General features: G+C 44.5%; 1 protein-coding gene across 2 annotated transcripts in view; it reads right to left on the reverse strand.

The window, feature by feature from the left end:
* INSC (inscuteable homolog (Drosophila)) overlaps window positions 1-23,723 on the reverse strand; it is a 272,831-nt gene that overhangs the window by 83,399 nt on the left and 165,709 nt on the right. For both annotated transcript variants that reach the window (XM_019552259.1, XM_019552260.1), the window contains exon 7: window positions 8,166-8,291. In XM_019552259.1, the coding sequence (XP_019407804.1) occupies window positions 8,166-8,291 (126 nt within the window). The remainder of the gene's footprint in view (window positions 1-8,165; window positions 8,292-23,723) is intronic.

Genomic DNA, 23,723 nt, shown 5'->3' on the forward strand with positions numbered 1-23,723 from the left:
AGAGACTAATATAAAATCAAGAAGTAAAACACAAGTATATTTTCTCATCACTGGCCTAGTTCTACACACCAAAAACATCCATTAACTTTAGGTGCAAAACTGTTTCTTCACCACGCTTTTTAAATGAATGCTAATTTCTGCCTTGCATCCCATCCACGTGAACCTCAGTGGTATTAACTGGCAAGGATTTATGAGATGCCCTTCTTCACCAGGGTCAAACTACCTGCATTTGATATAAAAAATCTATAACTCAAACTAAATTCAATCAAAATGGCCAAGTTTAATCCACTTTCAAAGTTGAAAAGTTAGCTCAGCTTCACTCAAAAAATACAATTTTTGCAGTTTCAGGTTCTGTAACAAACATTTCACAGTCCTCCCACCTAGAAGGTGACCACTGCTACAAGCTCTTCTGTGTTCTTTAAATCTATTGAACAACATCCTGATCCTACAAATATGACTACTGTGTATAAACTTACGCACGTCCTGAAAAGTTTGCAGGACAAATTCCATACAGAATATTAAACATGAAGTTTTCCTGTCTTTTAAAGTTTCTCTACTAACTCTTCTTGTAAAACTTCTTTAAACTTCCCTTTTGAGCTATAAATCATTGATATAATGTGCTTTAATTGAGGGACTCGTGACAATTTGCAATCCTGATCTGAGCGATTTTACACAGAGTGCACCATTAAAAGCTTTGTCATTTGCGCAAAGGTTTTATTAATTATCATAGCAAGTGCTGTCAGCAGCCTCTTTCTGGAAACACTTCCCTTTTCATAAGTAGATTCCAGGTGTCTGGCTCCACAGGCTATTTTAAATGTTTTAAACAAATATACACTAGTCAATGTTAATATTTGGGCAGCTGTTTGAATGAATGGTTTGTAAAGATCACTTAGTTTTGTTGCAGTTGCCCTGCTTTGAGATCCAAGCAGAGTTGCCAGTTATTAATGTGCTATTTAATGTTTCATGCTACACAGGTATTAATTATTTTAGAGTGCAATAATTGTTAGTCCTTTCTAGCCTGACTCTACAGTTCGGTGTATACAAGGATTAGACAACCCACATCACTGTCCTCTGAATTTTAAAATGGTCTTGTGAGTGATCCATGTGTCCTGGATATTTTCTATGTAGCCACTGTCCAATACGTTCATGTCCAAAATCCACCTCCTGCTTACCAAGGTTTGTCATTAGACCTCTGCTTTTTAGACATATAACATTAAAAAAAAGGTCTGAGGTAAGCCTGCATTTACAAGCAATTCTATATACATAAACAGTGACGTAAATTAGATTTAGCCTTTCTCCCCATTTCCCACAAATTCCATTCACTGCCTTTGTTTTTAGTGGTATGGTGCCTCCATTCACGAACTTCTGGAATTTCCCCCAAATTCTGGAGTGCCCAGTAAACTGTTAAAGTATGGACCGTTATCCAGGAATTACATTATATTTGATGGTTACACAGAAGTAGTCAATCCCAATCAAGCATCAGACATAAAATCCAAATAATTCCCAAAGATCCTTTCTACAATATGTAAGGGACACGTGCCCAGAATTGTTCCCTGTTTTGAATTGCTTCAGTAGGGTTCAGGCCCAGAGGTTTCTACAAGGGCTGAACTCTTGAACCTTAATGAAGAGATGGCCTACTTTTCAGTGCCATAACCCACTGTGATAGAGAGGGAGTGATGGACTGGGAGGCCAAGATCTCCAAGGGCTTGGGTGTGTGGTATATATTGGGGTTTAGGGTATGGGCTGCATTCATTGTTTGTTGTGCTTGTTGTATATAGTTGATTAGTTTTGTTAATAATACACCACACTGTTTGAACTCTTGATTAGTGTCTGTGGCCTTTGTGCCAATTTGCCAGCCCTGGATGGATTCATCATTAGCCTGGGCTGGTGAAAGCTTAGGTACCCTCCCCTTTTACTGTATCAGGTAGTTTCTTGGAGGCTTAACAACCCTCATGTGCATTCATTTGCATATTGTAATTCCCTCATTCGACAGATACACAACTTCCTTTGTGAAAAGCCGGACCAATCTAATATTGATTAGTGCCCATAGCACTGTAATTGAAAGTCTGTACAAGGAGACTGCCGCACAGTTTTACTCTGGAAGTCTTTAGTGTACCTATGCTCACCTCCAAACTGGCTTCAGAACACACTGATTCTGCAAAGTATTATATTCAGCTGGGTTCAGCTAAAAGAGAATCTATGGCTTGAACCAACCTTGCTCACTTTCTCCTGACATGAAAAACAAATAGTGCTCCAATAACTGGGAGGAGAGAAGAGAGAGAAAACTAACTGCGTTGTGCAGAGAGTAGGTGTTCACGAAGTTGGATAAACTATCATGGTGTATGTGCCTAATGTACAACATAGGACTGCACATTATAACAATTAATTAAAAACAAAATATGAGGGAAGTGGCACCCTTTTTCAAAACAGGTATTATTCTACAGATTTAGTTTTTAAATGCAGTTTTCTTAGCTTGGACCTGTACTTCAAGGAAATGCAGATGAGAATCCAGATAAACAATTAGAGAAAGTGGTGTAAGTCCATTATAAGTTTGCTCACACAGAATTTCTTTACAAATATATTCATGCAACTTCAGTGTTCAAATACCTCAAAACCCCTCCAGAGTAAAATCTATTCCCGGTAAATATCGCCTCATTGCCTTGCTTGTTTTCTTACTATAACCACATTTACTTCACTTAGGATACTTTTGTTCTAATACTAAATTCACAAGATTTGATAGTCTTGAGGAAATAAAAGAAAGCATTTCTAATGTCTCCGGTAATTAAGCACTATAATTATTTCAATGAGCATGCCACTCCCTGTTCTGTTCAGCTCCCTACTAAATGTTCCATTAGATCCAACAGTTATTGCCTTTCTCTTTTAAATGCATTTTTATAAGTTTTAATGGCTTTGAAACCTAATTGAGAAATGTGCCTATTTTGTCTGGAATTAGATAATCTAAAATGTTTTGGGACCCAAATATTGTCAGTTTTAATGGTTCTTGCCATTAAAAGTACAGTACAGTACCAAAGTGTATTGAAGTTGTTCTAGTTTACTCCCCATGTTAAATCCTGTACCAAACTGATGATTCACAGTGGAGCAAATTAAATATAAACATCACACCACAGGTACTGAGACAACAAGGACCAGCCAAGATGTTCTAGAATAATTTCTACATTAAAATATACTAACATCATTCAACCCTTTTTTTCAAAATCACAAAAGTTTTGTATGCTTTTTTGAAGCATACAGAATCAAAAGATGTCAACAGATTCATGCCTGCCAACCTAGTACTCTAAAATCTGGTGATGCCCTGACATCCAAAATGATATACTTTGGACATACTCCTTTGGTTCAAACTCTGACTGCTCCTGCATGGGTATTCAAGGGGGAGGTTGTGACCACTTAGCCTGATTTGTAGTCTGCAATTCTGGTGGGGAACATTTGGGGTGAGTGTTGTCCCCAGGTTAATACTATAGTTTTGTAACTGTGTTGTTGCAAGTGTGGCTGACTGGGTCTGAGGAGAAAGAGAGGACCCAAGAGAGCTGTGGAAAAAAGGACAGCCCCAGGGCGGACAGAGCAGAGAGAAGAGAGTACTCCCAAGGTGGACAGAGTGAAGTCCAAGGAAGGACAAAGGAAACTGTGCAAACTGAGTGGCACAATACAGACTGTTTGTTTAGAGTGCAGTTGCCTGTCTGCTGTGCTGTTTGGGATGTCAGCACTCTAACCCCCACTCCCCACACATATGCATACACTTTGAAGAGGAAAACACCCCCATTCCCGCGAGCTGACCAAAGAAGGAGGTCTCTGAGACGGAGATGCTACATATCGCCATGGAATACAAGGACAAAAAGAAGCCAGGGTCTTGAGCCAGAGGCTTCCCCTTTGAAGAAGCCACACCAGGGCTTACTTCAAGGGTGATCCTTTAGGAGAGGGACACTGAATAAGGCTGCTTCTTGGGGAATCCAAAGGCAGAGGTCCACCTTGAAAGCAGTGTGATACATGACAGGTACAAAGGTACAAGAAGAGTATTGTTTACTTTCTCAAAATGGCAAGCCAAAAAGAGATACACCTGTTGGGACATTTCAAAGAGAGCAGCATATGTCATTGGCCGTGGCCCTACTACTCCCTTTACTACAGGGACTGCAAAGGCTGGGCCAGTACTCTGTGGAACGTATGTTACAGCGTGATACAGGAAGTAGTGTACCATGTATCATGCATGATCCTGCAGGGCACATTCAGTCTCTGCTCTTTGTTTTTCGCTCTTTGAAGCCATTGCTAATGCTGTGCCCTCTGCCTATCACATTATACAACTGGAGGTTTCAAAGGCACTCTTTGGCCCCTGTTCTCATCTCTGCCACAACTCATGGCCTCCCTCCTCCTCCTGATATATGAAACATATCTCCTCAAGAACAAGTCACGAAATCCACAAAACATATAAATCCTCAATAATAGCAGAAAACTTCAAACAGGATGAAATATATATTAAAAGGAATTTATTTAATTGAACCTCTCCTGGCATGCTAAATGACTACTCTCTACATTTTGGCTGATGTGCAGGTGCATTCAGCATTATTTTTTCTCTTTTATAGTTTTCTACACTTCTTCAACTATAACCAGATTTCATCATCATCCTTGGATCCAGGTTGACAGAGGTATAGTGCAATGTCTGAATTGGTGGTCAGGCAGATAACAGCATAGGCCTCTGCGTGATAAACACCTCCTTTCACAAGATTCAGTGCCACTTAACATAAGCCAGTCTGCCAGCGATGATGATGCATCCTTCACCTTGCTGGTTTTTGTCCTCAAAGATACATCACTATTGTTCATAAAAGCCTATACTTTCCCTCACCTCCACTGAATTTTTATGGATGAGAGCTCAAAAGTATAAGTTAGCCAGTTATACTCAATCAAATTCTTGAAGTATGTTCTTGGGGTTCATCACCAGTCAGCTTATAATGTTATCTCATCCAACATAAGGCACAAAGATGCCACTGATAAAACTTCTTCAGCTGACAGACATGTCTTCTATATGACTCCACATTCACTTCATGAACTTGCCAAAGGCCAAAATTGTTTTCTGGATGCAAGAGGTTATGGCCACCAACCAATGCCAGCCTGACTGTTCAAATTGTTTCCAAGGAAGGTAATCTCATGAACAATCTGGCATTCAGTTCTATCAATACATACGTAAGGGATACTCTATTATCTTCCCAGGGCTCTCTGACCTATAACCTTGGTTTTGCCTTAAACTGATGTTTAGTATACAGCTTGTTGCAGAAGTTGTGAAACAGTTGCTAGACTATTTCTACCAACAGCTGAAGACCTTCCCTGGATTGGACTACCAAGACACAGTGAATAGCATAAAGGAGTTCCCTGTATAGACCCAATGTAGTCTGGACAGGTTAAGCCATCCTATGGCAACTTAGAAGCAAATCTCAATCCCCACCATAACATCTGAGGTTGCCTAGAGAATAAAACAGAAAGGATCAACCCTATGATGCATCTCCATTTAGGACTCCATCTCCCTGTACTCTGCCATCAGATCATAGGTAAGTAGTGCTGGAAGGGACCTCATGAGGCCATCTAATCCAGCCCCCTGCTCAAGGTAGGATCATTTCTAAATAAACCATCCCAGCTAAGTGTCTAACCTGTTCTTGAAAACTTCCAAGGATGGAGGTTCCACAATTTTTCTAGATAGCTTGTTCCAAAGCCTGACCACCCGCATAGTCAGAAAGTTCCTCCTTGGCTCCAACCTAAATTTCCCAAGCTGCAGTTTGAATCCATTACTCCTACTCCCGTCCCCACATGGACACAGAAAAGCCCTTCTCCATCCCCTCTATAATCACCCTTCAAGTATTTGAAGACCATTATTAAATCCTGCCTCAGTCTTCTTTTCTCCAAGCTAAATAACCCTAGTTATTTAGTTGTAAACTCTAGTTAGTTTACTGTAAAGTTCTTTGGGGCTTTCCTCATAAGTCTTGCCTCCTAGGACCCTAATCTTTTTTGTCACTCTGCACTGGACTTTTTCCAAACTGTCCACATCTTTCTTGAAGTGTGGGGCCCAAAACTGGAGACAGTACTCCAGGTGATGCCTTGCCAGTGCTGAAAAAGCAGAAAAATCATTTCCCTTGATTTGCTAGTGATACTCCTGTTAATACAACCCAGTATGGTGCAACCCAATATGCAACAAGAGCACGGTGTTGGCTCATATTCAGCTTATGGTATACTGTAACCCCAAGGTCCTTCACTGCAGTCATGCAGCCTAGCCAGTCATTCCCTAGTCTGTAATTGTGCATGCAATTTTTCTGTCCCAGGTGCAGAACTTTGTACTTGTCCTTGATGAATCTTATCTGATAGATTGTGAACCATCTTTCCCAGTCTATCCAGGTCATTCTGGATCTTAGCCCTACCCTCCAGAGTGTCTGCAACTCCATCTAACTATGCATGCCATCAAGGAGGTGTCTCAAGACTGACAGGAACTTTCTTGACAATGGAGCCTTTACAAAAAGCTCCAAAATCCAGACTGGCTTACCCAGTCAAAGGTTTTCATACCCGTATAACCACAAATATCACTGAATTAAGCCTTTTTTTTCTGAACTGCCCTGTTTTTTTCGTTATCAGAAAAAGTTAACTGAATCATACCTGCCTAAATATTCATTACTTCTACTCTCTAACCACATTTTTTTTTTTTTAGTTCCCTCACTCTTTGTAACTGTCTTCCTTTTCTTCAGGAAAGAATTGCTTCTGCCAGAGACCACATCAGCTGCTCCTTAGTTTTCATAGACATTATGGCTGGAAGGGACCTTGGGAAATCATCGAGTCCAGCCGCCTCATCAAGTCCAGCCCCAGTTGTTTAGTCAACTGGTCAAAGACTAGCTTTCTCAGCTCCAGTACTAGCCCTTAAGGGACAAGATGCACCTTTCATCAAATGCAGATTAAGGAATTAAAGACACAGTGGACAAATAAACTAATGAAGCCAGTGGTGAGGATCTTGGTTAACAATCATTCAAGTACCAACATAGAGTTGATTTTGTCCAACCTTCCCTGACCTGCCCCTTTCTTGCATTAAATCAGTCTATACACAAATAGACACAAAGGCTACTACTGTTTCTTAAACTTACAATGAGTTTGATGTCCGGTACCAACAAACTATATCTAGACCTTGCCTGGGAATGAAAACATTATCTAAAAGGTCTTTTCCATCTCTAATTATTTTTTCCTATGATTCTTACAGACAAAACTAAGGAACCCACTAGACTTCTTCTTATGTCCATCTGAACCAATACCTATTCCAAAAAACAAGTGGAGAAGTTATCTTCATTAACTATAGGATTTTTCCTGAAGAAGTACAGTCACATTTGCTTGAATTCGGGACAGTAAATTACAAGACATGTCAATGTAAAGTAGCAACAAAATCATTTATCATTAACTTGAAGAGGTACATTATTCAATGGTAGAAGACGACTGTTTTATGAAATAGAAAAGGATGAGATCATGATTTAGTAACCAGTAGAAGTGCTCATTTTCCTAAATATAGAAGTGTATTGTGGAACTGGGGGCAGAATAAAGTATAAGCAGTCTAAATAATTTCATGGGATAATGTTTTGACGTTAGCTATTAGTGTTAAAATTGTCTTCTGCAAGACTTATTGCTGATGGGTGGAAACCTTTTCTAATGTTCAGCTATTACATCTATCTCAGTACTTATGCAATTATACCCCTTTACATGTCATCTCATTACCATGGACAGCTGTATTGCAGGGATGTCAGATAAAGGGTTCAAACAGGTATAAACCTTTCCACATTTCAAGGGTTTTGATTGCTTGGAGTACTGGAAATTCTAAACAAAAACTTTAACAAGTCCAGAAATAATTACTCCACTAGTTCCTTGATACATTCATTACTAACTCTATTTCCTTTATAAAAATGATTTCCACTTAAAGAGATTGTTTGTACAGACAACTGAATAGGATAATGTTATTGTCTGAAATAATATTGTAAACACTGAAAATGTACTCACTGTGGGAAATCTGAGAGGAGTACAGAGCAAGTTTTCAAACACAGTGAATCCAAATATTCTCATCTACTAGATGAGATTAATGATGAGCTCCACTATTCTTGTAGAACAATTACTGTATGTAAAAAGAATTGAAGTAATAATACCTTTTCTAGCTGGTGAATACCTTCTTCTACACAGCATATAGATGCCAAGGTTCTGAGTGTCTGGGGATAAATGGTCCTGAAACAATCCTGGCGACAGATCTTAAACAGAGCAACAACACCTCCTTCCTATAGGAGAAAAGCAAAGTAAAATTAATAACTTAATTATTGTGCTGTACTTAATTGTTTGTACTTTTATAAAAAATAAAAGATAATGAATGTTCTTTTAGTAATTTATTCAAATGAACTACCATCACAACACAAACAGTCAGATTTTAAATGCACACAGAGAAGTCATGTTGATGGGTACTTATAAACTAGGTGCTGAAAAATATAACCTCAAATGGGACATATGCTTAAGCTCTTGACTTTCACCATTTTGTAAACACAAAATTTAATTAAACATGCCATACATATGGAAATCAGATAAAGAATCATCATCAGAATTTCCAGACTTGGGTTGTAGCAATAGTAATTTAAAAAATCCAGCTAAAAAAGGAAAAGGTGTGACTGGAAAATATTTCAAACAATAAAATAAAATACACACTGGAAAATATTTTACATCTCTCCAGGTTTATGAGCCCCTTAAATCATTATTAGCATTGTCAAAAAATAATCATAAAGTGAAGACAGTTCTGTGGGCAGATGAAGAAAATATGGGAATGTGAATTAAATTCTGCAGCTACAAATGCAATCCATTTATCCATTTTCATTACATCTCAAATCGATTACTAAGGAAGCATCACATTTCAGGTTCCAGGCTTCCTAATGAAAGGCAAGCTTTTCGTTCTGAGGCTCAAGTGACTTAGCTAACCCAGGGTACCTCTACATGATTATCTCCACAGTACAGTCTCAACATCAACACGTGCACACCAATTAGGCCGCAGGAAACTAATTAATTCTGCTGCAGGTTAGTGCTTGTAAATACAAGTACTATCCTATGGCCGAGTTCTTTAATACATAGCAATGCATGTGTAGACACTGATGGGGCTGGCTGGGGCACAAGCGTGCTTCAATGTGGGGACTGCCTGCCAGATAGCCCCCCACTGGAGTACCCTCATTCCCCAGCCAGCCCCTCATCAGCATGTTGAGTCAGAGCAGCTCCAGGCTGGCATGATGACCTCCTGGGCCCCCTGGCAGCCAGGGCTGCTTCAACCCAGCTCAACATGCTGCAGTCCTGGGTGCACATTCAAACACAGTGCCTGGGAGCAATAAACTCCAGCATGATATGGGCCGGAATTTATCACTCCCTGTTAATTGCACATGTATGTGTACTCCCAGAGAACTAGGTCCATCAGCAAGCTATGCACATGCTTGGGTAACTGAAACACATGGAAAGCAAGTGAGCAGTAGTCAACAGTAAAACTTAGGAATGAGGAAAGGTACTAGAAAACTGAAGAGGGGCAGGATCCATGAAGAAAAGATATAAGATTAGACTCAAGAGAAAAGAAGAAGATGAAGTATCCCAGAGCCTGGATTTATGGAAGACTTCAAGAAAATTATCTTAACACAAACAAAGATTTTGATTTCTGTGTGGATGAAAGATACATTTCAAGATCTTATTTTGCCAAAACCAGTTTTTCCATCCCCACAGTAATCATGTGTAATCATTTCTCAGAAAATGAACTGGATACTATTGTGGTGTAGTCGCTCTTCCGTCTTGTCCTTTCTTCACAACAAATAAGTATTGTTATTATTGTGGTACCAAAACCCACCACAAACAGACATTCATGAGATATCAGACACTGACATCCTGTTAAAACAGAAAGTAATAACAACTGCTATAGAAGTTTGACAATTTTTAACAGAGAAAGGATGATCTTCTGGTTAAAGGAACTAAGACAAGAATTCAGAAGACTTAGGGCTGAGTTCCAAGCTCTACCACAGACTTGTTGTGTGCCCTTCAGGAAATTGCTGACTCTCTGTACTTTTACAAGGTTTACCGAAATGGATCTAGATTTCACTTGGAGACTCTAGGTATTACCGTAAATGTGAGTAATGAATAATAATTATGATCTGTAACATGCTGGGCACATCTATATGAGACACAGTAATGCGCATTAGCATATTTTACTGAACAGTAAGCAGGCACAGCTACATGTATGCACACTTCCTGCATAGTAAAAACCCTTAATCCTATTTAAATTTGCTACTTGCAATTACAAGTAGCAAATTTAACATGGATTAGTTACTGCACAGTAGTGCACATGTATATTCAACCCTGGAGCAAGTTTGCTCCTGGGTGTTCCAAGCCACTAGGGGGCTGCAGACTAGGAGCCTCTCCTAGCTCAGGGCTAGGTTACTCCTATGGCAGTCCCTGTCTGCAGGCTTTAAAAGACTGCAAGCATTTTTAGCCCTGAGGCACACAGACGTGGATCCTGAGGTCACTGCAGGCCACACCTTAGCTGTGCCTACCTGCCAGCACCCCAGCACTGCTACCTGGCAGCACACTACTGCTTGGCTACCAGAACAGTGCCGTCCAAGCCAGCAGGGTGCTTCAGGCTGCTGCAGCCTCTGGATAGGCCTGCCAGTCCCCAAGGCCACCTGCAGGCAGCCTCTGGGCAGCAGGGCCAGCACCATCTGCCTGCAACACACCCCCAGCAGCCTGCCCTGCATCCACCGTTGTTGTGGGGCATTGCCTCTGCAGTGTAGCAGACTGTCTTGTGCCATGGTCCAGAGCTGGGCACTGGTGGCAGCTCAGGGACAGCTGTGCAGGAGCCCAGAGAGCCAGTGTGGGACCCATCATGGCCTCCTCCCCATCCATGGATATGCCGACACCCGTGCCCTCCACCTCAGGCCCCAGCTGAACCAAAGAGGAGATTGGCAACCTCATGGTGCTGGGGAGCAAGGCAGAGGTGCAACACAAGTTTGGGCAGGGTGGGCACTCCAATGTGCATATTTATGAGGCACTGTCAGGCTGGATGAGGGAACAAGGGCACAACCAGTCAGTGCAGCAGTGCCACATAAAGGTCAAGGCCTTGCGGGCACAATGGGTCACTATGACCAACCACAATCATCAGTCCAGCTGTGCCCTCAAGACCATGCCCTTTATGTGGCAACTATGGCTATTCTTGCACCCTGAGACCCAGGCCACAGCTGTGCAGTATACACTAGTATGGGTGGCCTGCCTGAGCCCCTGCCCCAGCCTGGCACCCCAGGTGACACATCACCAGGGGAGGGCACCTCAGGAGCCCAGTGGCCCATTCCACCCAACTCCCCAGCTGCTATGCCCCACAGTCCGAGAACACCAACCGCAGCTGCACGCCATCACCGCTAGGCAGAACCATGCTGAGTTGCCAACCACACCAGCCCTAGCCACATGGTAAGCCCTGCACTAGGAAGAGGGCCCCCTGCCCCTGCTCCCCTTCCCACCTGGCCTGGCCACACTCCCCTCACCCCAGATTCCCTACCAGAGCATGCACAGAGGCAGGACTCAATTCAGAACTTTACTGAATAGCCTGTGCCCCTGCACCGAGGCAGGCATGGGCCTCTCACACACTGAGGAATGCATTGATGCCATGGCATTGCCTTCCTTGGCAGCAGGGAGCAGAGCTATGTAGTGCAGTCACAAGTAGCCTTCCAGGCAGGGGTGGAGGTTGCAGGGCAGGCCAGGCTTGCCCTCTGTGCTGCCGTAGCTCATAATCCCATACCAAGAACGCAGGTGCACCCAGGGTACCATGAGGATCAGCCACACCACCCCTCAATCCCCACAAACAGCTCATTGTGCACCTTGCAGGACACATACAATAGGGGCATGCTCAGGATTCAGTGGCAGCACAGTGGGGGGATAGCCCCATGGCACCTCCCTAGATAGGCCCCAAGTGGGTAGGGTGGGGGCACAGCCAGCTCCTCATCCCAGTTGTCCGGGAGCCCTATGCCACCTGAGCTCAGGTGCCACGGGCTGGGCAACAGTAAAGCAATGCAGCAGAACAGCTGGCCCGCAAGCGGAAGGGGTGGGGGGGTCAGCAGGGTCTGGAGCCATGGCAGCAGGTGTTGCCAAGAGCCTGGCCTGTTCCCATCTGGAAATGGGGTGAGGGAGGCAGGCTGCCTGCAGCCAGCAGCCTGCCAGCCCCATGGCATTAAGTGAGGTTGGGGGGGCCCAGCCAGTGCCTGCCTGGGCCTGGGCCTACCCAGCCACTTACCATGGTCCCTGGTCACCCATAGATGCCTGCCCCCAATCTGAGGCCAGACAGCACACAGCCCCTGGTACAGAGCATTTTCTCTCTGAAATGTTGCAAACTCTCACAAAAAGCTTCTGTCTCATGGCTCTGCAGGTCCTGCAGCTGGACACAGGGAAAAGGCCACACTTGGCAGTGGGGATGTGGCCTCAGGGTCGCTGGCATGAACAGCTAGGGTGCTGCAGATGTGCAGGTTCCACCAGTTGCACAATGAACTATACCATCCTTCTTGAGTGGCTGATAGTGGTCTCAGAGGGGCATGCAGAGGATGCAGGGGCCTGTTGGATGGAGGGCATAGCCCACAAGGATGAACAGGTCTGGCATGAAGTGGTGCGGGACTAGAATGAGGAGGAACAGGAGCAGGTGAACTGGCAGTATCAGGGCAAGATCCAGGTGCTGCAGGAGCAGAATACCATCCTGGGCCAGGCAGCACAGGCCACAGTTGATGATCACCGTTCTGGCCCTGGCAGTTGCCTTCATGTTGTCGGCTGCCCAGCTGCCAACCCTAGCCCCACATGCTCCCTGGCAGCCACTCACCACCAAGCAACAGATGCTGTCTGGACCTGGGAAGAGGTCCTACAATGCCTCCAGCCACCAGGGGCCCCTGGCTCAGCCCCCACCCCAGGTCCACCACCACCCAGCCTCCCTCCCCCCCGAGCCCAGGCCTGCCACTCGTCATGGCTCCACACAGGTGCAGAGCCAGAGCTGCCAGCAGTGCGGCCAGGAATGCACACTGCCGGCCATGGACAGCACCTGGCAGAGGGGGAGCCACTCGCACTGTGGGACTGGCAGCGGCCTTCACCCCTGGGTAAGCCCCCCACCTACTGCGCTCATTGCAGTGTCCACACCTGAGGAGGAAGGCCCAGAGGCTGGAGTGCTGAGCTCCTGTCCCAAGGCTCTGCCCCCTAGGTGCCTCCAGCCCATAGCTCTCCACTATGGGAAAATGGTTTTGTATTGTTGGAGGATGGGGAGGGTCGTAGAGGGGCTCCGTTTGTTGGGAGTGGAGGGAGGGGGGCTCCAAGTGTCAGAGAGGGTGTGGGAGGCTCTGAGTGTTGGACAGGGAGGGGGCACTGTGTGATGTAAGGGGAAGAATCTGCCCCGGTCTCATAATCAGGTAACTCCCCCAGCTGCTCTCCATAAAGGGGATGATGTCTCGCCCCCTGTTCTCCTTGCAGCCCATCCTCTGCCACCTTCCCTTTGGCTTCTGGCCTACCTGCAGCCTCAGGCATCCAAAGGCTGACCTGAACCTAACTCAGGGCCCAGTGCTAGCAGGGCCTCAACTCAAGCCTCTGCCCACAGGGCCCCAACTCATGCCCCTCACTCACAGGGCTCCACAACTGCCACTCTCAACTCCGCCTTGTACTCTGGGACCTAGGGCTGAACACCCCTGAAGACTCAGGTGCTGCTCATTGATGTGCCTGGCCCACAACTTGCTCCCCCTCCCCAGCATCTCAACTGCTCCTCTTACAGGGTCTTCCCCCCTTCAGGCTCAGGTGCTTCTCAAAGCTTACCTGGCCTCAACTACTCCCCTCTGGGGTCTTCCACCCACAATGGGCTCAGGTGTCCCCTACGAACATCCCTGGCCTTACTACTCCCTCCAATGTTACCCATGTAACCAACTGAGGGGTAGGAGTGGTAGCAGGGGCTTAGGCACCCCAACCCACCTTACACCAGGAAGGTCCTCAGTCTTGGCATTTGCTGGCCCTGCCCTGCCACAGGCAAGATCACCAGGCCTCCCTATCCTGGCAGGGTGAAATTTTAGGTCATACCCAGGACCAAAGAGGCCTCCTCCTTCCCCACAGCCTTGCCCTTACCTCCGGACTGTTCTCAGAGCAGCAGCCCCTCCGGGAAATGTTGTTTCCTTGGTGTCTGTCAGCAAGCTGCTGCTCCCAGCCCTGCTGGCATGGGACTTAAAATGGCCACATGTCAGTGCTGAGCCACACCTGCCTGCTCCCTGATCCAAGTCTTAAAGTGGCAGAGCACTTAAGGTGCTCTGATACCCACTTTCCCCCTTACCATATTTAGCAGGGAAGGCTTTTCCCTGCTGCTCCCAAAAACAGGCTCTCCCAGAGCCTGTGATATCCCTAAAGTGGTGAGCACCCCACTGGTGCTCCACCATACTGGCTTGTCTAGATCTGGGTCATGCAGAAGCCGACCAGCCACTGCTCATCATCCCAGGTGTGCTGGATGTGCAATCACTAGTCCTGGCTGGGCTGGTAGGACCAGAGGTAACAGGGCTGGAGGCCCAGGAGGGTGATGGCAGCCCTGGCAGCGGCATCCAAAAGCCCCTTGTCAGCATCCCTACTGGCGGCAGTTGAATGGTGGCAGTGGTGGCCCTGGGATGGCACACTACAGCCAGGCAGGAAGCCTGGATGGCAGGGGGGAGACAGGGGGAAGTCTGGACAGGGTGAGATAACCATGGGCCAGGCAGAGGCTGTTGTGGAGGGGCAGCAGGGCCAGCACAGAGGCCAGCAGGAGCCTGAGGCTCTGGTTGTCACTGCCAGGAGCAGCGGCTGGAGCACCCATAGCATGAAGAGTCAGAGTGGCCAAGGAGAGATCTTCCTTGTGCTGCCCCTACACTTGACACCCTGCTCCTGGGAAAGGAAGGTGCTAGCTACAATGCAGCAAGCAGGACTGGCTGTTAAAAAGGGCTGCCATGTGCTGGCAGCTGCAGCTGGAGCCTGAAGCTCCACCCCCACCCCTACCCAGTGGCAGCAGGGACCCATTGCAGGGCTGCAGGAAACTTCACAGATTTCAAAGACATTAGGGCTGGAAGGGACCTCGGAAGAGCATCTGGTCCAGCCCCCTGCCCCAGGGGCAACAAGTCAGCTAGAGTCAAAAGATCCCAGCAAGATAAGCATCCAAACATTTCTTAAAAGAGTCCGGAGTATGTGTTTGCACCACATCTGGAGGGAGTCTATTCCAGGCCTTGGGGGCTCAGACAGCAAAGAAGTTTTTCCTTAAGTCCAGCCTAAAATGGTCTTGGAGGAGTTTGTGACCATTGGACCTTGTCATCCCTTGGGGTGCTCTAGTGAACAGGCATTCCCCCCAAATCCTGATGCACGTCCCTTATGTCCTTATAGGCTGCCACCAGGTCACCCCTGAGCCTGCACTCTTCCAGGCTGTCAGCCTTTCATCATAAAACCTGTTCTCTTGCCCTCTGATCATGCACATGGCTCGTCTCTGGACTCTCTCAAGATTCTCCACGTCCTTCTTGAATTGTGGAGCCCAGAATTGGATGCAGTACTCAAGCTGTGACCTCACCAAGGCCGAGTACAGTGGGAGAATGACATCCTGAGACTTGCTTGAGAAGCATCTATGGATGCAAGCCAAAGTTTTGTTTGCTTTACCAGCTGTGACATTGCATTGGTGGCTCATGCTCATCTTGTGATCAATTATGACTCCCAAGTCTCTTTCAGCTGTGGTGCTTGCAAGCATAGCACTGCTAAGCCTATAAGCGTGCTGTGGGATTTCCCCTCCCAAGTTTGATTACCTTGCATTTTTTTGTATTGAAGGTCTTCAGGTTACACACACTTTTCAAGCCTATCCAGGTCAGCCTGGATCACCAACCTTTCCTCGGGTGTGGACGCTCTACCCCAAAGTTTCATGTCATCGGCTAACTTGGCCAGTCCACTTCTGACACAGGTGTCCACATTGTTAATAAAGATGTTGAAGAGAACAGGTCCAAGGACAAGCCTTGGGGGACACCACTGGTCATGGAGTGCCATGATGATTCACTTCCATCGACTACCACTTTCTGGGACCAGCCTCTCAGCCAATACTCCAGCCATTGGACTGTGATGTAGCCAAGGCTGCAGTTGGACAGTTTTTCCAAGACAAGATCATGGGACACAAGATCAAAGGCTTTTTTGAAGTCCAGATATATTATATCAATCTCTTCTCCCTTGTCCAAATGCAAAGAGCAGCAAACTTAGTGCAAAGAGCAGCAAATCTTCTCCCTAAACCCTGCACGTGTAGACGCCTGATTGAAAATGTTTACTCCACAGTAGCTTACAACAGAGTAAGTTTAGGCTGGTGTAAATGCATGTGTAGATGCGCCCACTAACATTCAATGTCACTGGAGTCACGAAAATAGCACTATCACTATATTCACTGATATATTCATCTGGAAAAATCTGAGAGGTCCTGAGCACTGCCAACTTCTTTTAACTTCAGTGGGAGACAGAAGTGCTCTGAGCTTTTCTCAGGATTTAACTCAATTTTTCAATCCCTTTTACAATTGACATAATGAACAATGCTATATAGAAAACAAATCTGTATATTTGTTATAGATAAAATGTTACATACGAAACATTGTATTTTACGTTATATATATAACAACAATGTTATATATGAAACAACAAATATATGTGCATGTGTGTATGTTACAACACACGCATATGCCTTTTCCTATGTTTATGGTATTATTACTTATTTGTTTCAAATGTTAAGATAGTGGTTATACTACAGATGTCTTAAATTATGAAACACCCAAAGAAATCATCAAAAAGGAAAACATTTGAAATTTGCTGATTTTTAAGAACAGATGAAGCAACTTAGCCTAAAGTACTTAAGAGATTTCAGAACTAATTAAAAATAAATATAAGCATTAGTCAAATTATACTTAGTAATGCAGAAAACCTGATAGCTTCCAAGACACACCCCTGAAAGGTATATATGAGAAATACTTTTCAGTTTCAAGTAACTGTCTTTTTTGTCTTCTTTTATCATCCATATTAGGTTAAATTATTGTGATGTGCCAAGTTCTGTTGACATAAGGGTTATGGAAAGAGTTTCACTCAAACTTCATTGATTTCTAAACTGAAAAAGAAATACTGTTAGATTTGCAATGCTTTTATAGGAAAATAAGACTAGAAGGTGAAAAATTCCTTTACAGAAAGTTAAATCTAACAAAAAGTCATACTAAATTAAAAGAAAATCAAAGTACATTGAAAGATAAGCTCTGAATAAATCTTCAGGGTCCTCATGTTTTACTCTTCCTTTGGACATGAATATTTTAGTAACAATGATATTTGTGTACCTAATTGCAGAATATGTCCCTAAATCATCTTTGGTTATATCATATAACCTAACACAAAAATATATTGGTCCTTAGAACCAATTAAAGCAACATACTAACTACTTTCCACATCAGTCATACCTCTCCTTGATCAAAGCAGCGCAACATTTCTTACATATATTAACTAATTAAACATCACAACACACTAAAAATATACACACTAGTGTTAGCACACTGAATTTTTCTAAACCTACTGAAACCAGTATCGATGTTGCCATTTCGAAGTCCTTCCAGTTTAGCAGATACAAAGGGTGGAAAAGATGTCACCTTTGTGTTGCCAAACCAATGCCCAGGCCCCTCTGAATGCCACCAATGCCCAAAATCTGTGGCCAGGACAAAGGTGGCAATAGTTTCTTCTATTTTTTTGTGGCAGACATCTATTTGCTTTATGTATAATTCACCAGACATGAAAGTGCAGGCACCCCAACTTTCTCCACTTACAGAGATGCATTTTCCAGGGCACATCTCTGTAAACAAAGCCATAGTTTCATACTTAGACATTAGGGGTGTGCAAAGTGGGCCCTATTCGATTCAGATTTTGTCCAAATCAGGGACAGTGATTCAATTCATTGATTCAGATCACTGTCCCTGATTCAATTTGGCCGAATCCAAACCTGAAGATTCAATGCTGATTTAGAGAATCAATGATTCAGACATAGACACAGCTTTAAAAGTTTTTTCTACATACCTTGAGGTACCTGTGAAGCTCATGATCGCTGTGATGCTGGGGCACATGGAGTGTCCCACAAGAGTATGGGGGGCCTTCCACATGCTTAGTGGAGAACCCAGAAGTACTTCTGATCCACTTCTAGGTCTGACAGGGAGCAAACTGAAGGTCCCCCCCCACCTCCCCAACTCAGCAATCAGGGAAGGCTTTTCCCTGCTGCTCCCAAAATTCAGATTTGGAGATTTGGCCACCAAATCAGGCTGAATCTCCACCAGATTGAATCAGGGACAGAAGCTTCACATAGACCTATTAACCATGTGCTCTGGGGAATCTCCAAGGTGGGTCTCTAAGCAAGGAAACCCAGGGTGCATCTCTTATAGAAACATACCCCAGGAAATCTCCAGGGCACATCTCTCTAAGTGAGGAACAAGTCACCCATTGTCCTGCAGGATCGGGCCCCTGCCTGATATGGGATAATGCAGGGTTACTATATTTTCTGTTCTGATAATGGGTGACATATATTTCACCCAATGAAGTGGATCAGTTGTGACAGAACCCCTCCCGCCACAGCTGATACACTTCATTCGGTAACATCTTTTTATACCCAATGAGCACAGCACTGAGTACTGCAGTTTATGGAATGTTTATCTTTCTGTACTTCAGTCTTAGGAAGTGGAAGTCTAAAATAGATAACCCTACTAAATTCCCAAGTGACAATGGCATATTTTTGCAAGCTTACTGTGTGACAGACTTACTGCTTTGGTCCAATATGGCTAGCAAATGAGTTATCATCACATTTGTCAACAGGAGATTTAAGCTATTTGTTCTGCATGCTATGTCTCATTATTGAGCTGTAAAGAGTCAATCAGAAGTAATGAATCTAGGAAAACTGGAAAAGGAGGTTTCAGCTGCTGCAATGAAGTTTGAAATGTTAAAAAATACCAGGTTCAATGGATAAGGAAACCATCTAGCCCTGAAAGAATCAAGCCAAGCTTGAACAAAGCCTGGAAAAATAATGGTGTGCCAACCCTGCAACCCCAGAAACTAGCACAAGAAACAAGGGGGCATTCCCACTTTTATATAGAAAGTCACAGGAGTTATCATCCAAAGCTAAGAGGTCAAAAGGAGAAAGCAGGTAAAAGATAAAGAAACACCATCACTATGGTAACATATACTTAACCCCTTCATTTCTCCCCTATACCTCCGGAGGTGTCCCCAAACAAGCCTTTAGTCCCCAGAGTGCTAAAACAACAGCCTGCGGCTGCCCCCAAGTCTGAGTCCAGATTCTTCTGTCCACAGTCCTGGCTGACCAAGCCAGTGAGCGCTCCAGCTCCACTAGGCACTGTGTAGGGCTGGCCAGGTTCCATGTGCATGCTGTTCCCCTTACTCCAGCCTCAAGCTTCTTCTTCCTTTTTCCCTTGCTGTGGCTGGGGCAGGAAAAGAGAGGAAAAAGGAGCCACCCTGTTGTGAGGGCCTATCTCCCTCTCCCCGCTTCTCCTTCCGTTCTCCCCTCCCCCCCCACCATAGCTTGCTGGGTCCCGTCTTGGGAGAGGCCAGGCCCGGTCTGTGTAGCAAGGGGGCTCTGTTTCCCCACCCCCTGTTCCCAGTACAATGAAAAACCACAAGGCTCTGAGCTGCAGCTCCCAGCTGTCAAGGGCTGAGGTAGGCCCTACTCATACCATGTCCTGCCCCACCCCTCAAGACTACAGGGTTGGGGGGGCAGGCCATGTCCACATGGTAAAAAAACTGTCTTCCCCCACCCCCAGTTCCTAGTATGGTAAAAAGCGAGGCCAGGCATCCCTGTGCTGCATCTCCTGGCTGCAACTGTGAAGACTCTGGGGCAGTGGAGGAAGGAGCCCCCTGCTGTGTGGACCCAGCCCAAAAGTCCAAAATTTCCCCCACACTCCTGCCTTGCCATGCAGGGAGGAGACAGCCTTTTTTACCCCCTCTCTGTGACAGCACGGGGACAGCACAAAGCAGGCAAGGACCCACCAAGGCTAGCAAGCCACCCAGCAAGGGGCCTTAGGGATGCCAGGGTAATATGACCTACCTTGCCTTGGGATGGGACAGACATTCAATGAAGTGCTTTAACCTAGAGTCCTTTAGTCTGATACCACATCCATCCAGAGTTACTTTAGAAAGGGATCTGCCATTTTTAAAGCACTTTATGTGCTGGGAACATCTGTTCTGTTACAGCAGGAATGTGCTTTCTACGTGTTTAACTTACAATAAATGTAATTTCTGTACAGGCCCTGGATGTTTAAATAGTAATATGTTGTAGGTATCTAGCATGCTTCCAGTTAACAATCTCAAAACACTATGCAAAAAGATTATAAAGCCATACTCATCCCCACTTCCACAAATAGTGGAAACTAAGATGCAAAGCAGTTAATGCTAGAATTACAGTATCCAGTAGTCTGTATCACAGTCCAGGTAAGTCTCAGATATCTAAGCATTTAATAACACTCATACAGAACATTACAGATACCAAGCATTCCAAAAAGACAAGCCTAAGGCATAGTTATGGGGCTTGAATAAAAGCATTTGCCTCGGTTTTATCTGGTTTTACTTTAAAAATTCTCTTTCCCAAGGAGACTATCACTATAGCACAATGTCATGCACCATTAATATTACCCTTTTAATTGTTTGTCTACAAAGCAGTTTCACTTACAGCAAGGCCTGCTTCTTGAATGGTATGTTCCCCTTACTGGTCACCATTATCTTGCTGCCATTATGGAATTGGCTTTAATTGCTTCTGTCATGAATGTGAATTAATTAGAAACCATATGCTTCAAATAAAGCCAATTTTCCACAAATACTAAACTCCATGGGTAAGATTTATAGCTCAGGCTGTTAAGGTCTCTCTATGATCTCAAAGCTTAAAGACAGATTTTTAGCAATCAAGATTATGATTTATGTGTCTTGACATGGAAGGTCTCAGGGAGAAAAGTCTAATAGAGACACTGTAATAAAAGGATTTTGTGAAAACAGCCCTGCAATGGCCAGGCCATTACTCATGCCTCTTGGTGTTTGTTAACTATGTGTCACAGGACACAACACAGGAATACTCCACTGACATTTCGTTCCAAATATGGAGAACGGATTCTGTAAGAATAAACCAGAGCCATCACTGCCTTCAATGGGAATTCTTTCAAGTGTTCTAATAGGCCATTCCTTTCCTTCCTTTTCCTACCTATTTTCTTTGCTTTTAAAAGCATAGTAAAAATTTCAGTTGCCATACCATGTACTAGTTCACACAATGGAATATTATCCAAAATAGGCTGATCCTAGGCTGTTTCTTTAATCACAGTTTAAAAGCATTGGCTGTTACAAGGGTTCCTCCTATTACAAGCTCCTTGCCTTATGTCTCAATTTCTTTAAAGATTCTCATGCCTGGAGTGAGAACTAATGAGAAGAACCTGATCTGACTGCCAGGATGAATCAGCCAAATAATTCCTTCCTACCTGATGATTTTGGTATTGTGGCATTGCACGATGAATGTAAATACTACAATTCTCAGGGGAAAAAAAGTAAAATGTTTCTTTTTTCTTTCTAATGAATACAACTCGTCTCTGATAAGAAAAAGACAAGAGTTTTGATTTCAGGGTTTTAGTCTTTCAGGGTCTCTTAATTTTTGGCAAAGTAACCTATACTGAAAAAAGAATTAAAAAGCTACCAAGCACTAGGGGTATGCGAAATGGGCCATATTAAATTCTGATTCAGATTTGGATTCGGCCTGAATCAGGGAGAGTGATTCGATTTGTTGATTCGGATCACTGTCCCAATTTGATTCAACCAAACCCGAATCTGAAGATTCAATGCTTATTCAGCGAATCAGTGATTCAGCCACAGACACAACTTTAAATGTTTTTTCTACATACCTCAAGGTACCGGGCATGGCTCATGAATGCTGTGATGGTGGGGCAGACAGAGCATCCCACAGGAGTGCAGAAGGCCCTCCCCCTCTTCCCCCCTCCTCCCCATGTGCTCGGCAGTGAACCCAGAATTGGACTTCCGGGTCCACTGCCCAGGGTGTAGGGGGCCCCCCACATCCCTTCCTGGCTCACCGATTGGCAGCAAGGGGACCTCAGGTGCCCCCCAAACACAGGAGGCTCCAGTTGCCAAGCCAGCAGGACATGGCGGAGGGCTCCTATCCTAGCATGCTCCCCAGCGGACATGGAAGTGGACTGGAAGTGCTTCTGGTCCACTTCCAGGTCTGCTGCCAAGCGCGCTGGGGCCCGCCTCTCCCACTGCACTCCTATGGGATGCTCCATCCGCCCCACCATCACAGCGTTGATGATCTGCCTGATACCTTAAGATATGTAGAAAAAACATTAAAAGCTGTGTCTATGTCCAAATCATCGAATATTTCCAAATTTCTCCAATCAATTTGGAGGGTTCTGATTCGATTCAGAGAGATTAAAGGGTTTTCTGATTCAATTCCAGTTCAGTGATTTGGCTGCTGAATCAGGCCAAATCTCCACTGAATCGAATCAGCAACTGACGTTTTGCACAGCCCTAACAAGCGCCATGAAATCAACCATACCCATCTACTCTTATAACAGTAGCATGACTCCTTGTTTAAAAACCCGTATTTTGGGTATGTCATACCCAAAATTTAGATGTTTTGGATAATCTGTTATTTACATAATGATACCTCAAGCAGGGGGAAAAACCCACAAAATCCTGAGGTTCCAGGAGACTGAGGCTAAAAGTTGAATGAACAAATTTGCCAATGTCTGTTTTGTTTGCAGAACAAGGTAATGCCTCCCTTGCGTGACTGCCTTTCACCAGCAAATAATGTAATGTGAAAAATATTCACAAGGAAATTTCAGTATCTGAGTACTGTTTGGAGATTTTTGCAAAAATGGTGTTTTCACCTGGCTGCTGAAGAAGACACTCTGTTGCAAATTATCATTACCTTGCATCTTGTGTAGTCATTTATGATGGTGAAAAAGGGGCATAAAATATTACCATTCTGATCTAGTAGCAACAAATTTGCACCTGTATTCAACGTGTACAGGTGCAAGTGATTGCACACAGTGTGGGCTGAAATACAGTCGGACTCAACCTTTAAGTACATTGAAAAACCAGCTTTATGAGAGCACTAAAACCACTATCCATATATTCTGTCAAGGGGAAAAAAATTATTTGGCAACTATCCAACATCTAAGGTTTTTTGAAAAAGATGATGCAATTTCTTCTTTGTTTGGAAATTGCTTAGCACATCTTGTGCTACTGTCATATAAATATTGGCTATTTATACAACAGTTGCACCCTCTGACCTTACATAAGCTGCTTCCACTCAGAAGACAATATCTTGAGTCCCCACAGTAGTAAAGACATAATTGAAAAGGTTGATTTTGCCCCACTTCATAGTCTTAACATTGTTTTTGGCACCACAGAGTGGAGCTCAAACACCAATACAGAACAAGTCAAGTCTCTCAAACTGCTGTGCCAGCTTCCACAAGACATTCTGGTATACTTAACTGCTAGCAGTGAGGCAATGATCCCCTCTGTCAAATAGCCAGCCAGTCTCCACACATTAAATATATAAATGATACAGCAATTATATATATAGTCCAGATCTGGCCCAGTTAGTTTAACATCTCTGGGCTACACTGTAGCATTTAGCT

The sequence above is a fragment of the Crocodylus porosus genome, unplaced genomic scaffold, assembly GCF_001723895.1.
Source record: "Crocodylus porosus isolate Cpor-Errol unplaced genomic scaffold, CroPor_comp1, whole genome shotgun sequence".
Taxonomy (NCBI): domain Eukaryota; kingdom Metazoa; phylum Chordata; order Crocodylia; family Crocodylidae; genus Crocodylus; species Crocodylus porosus.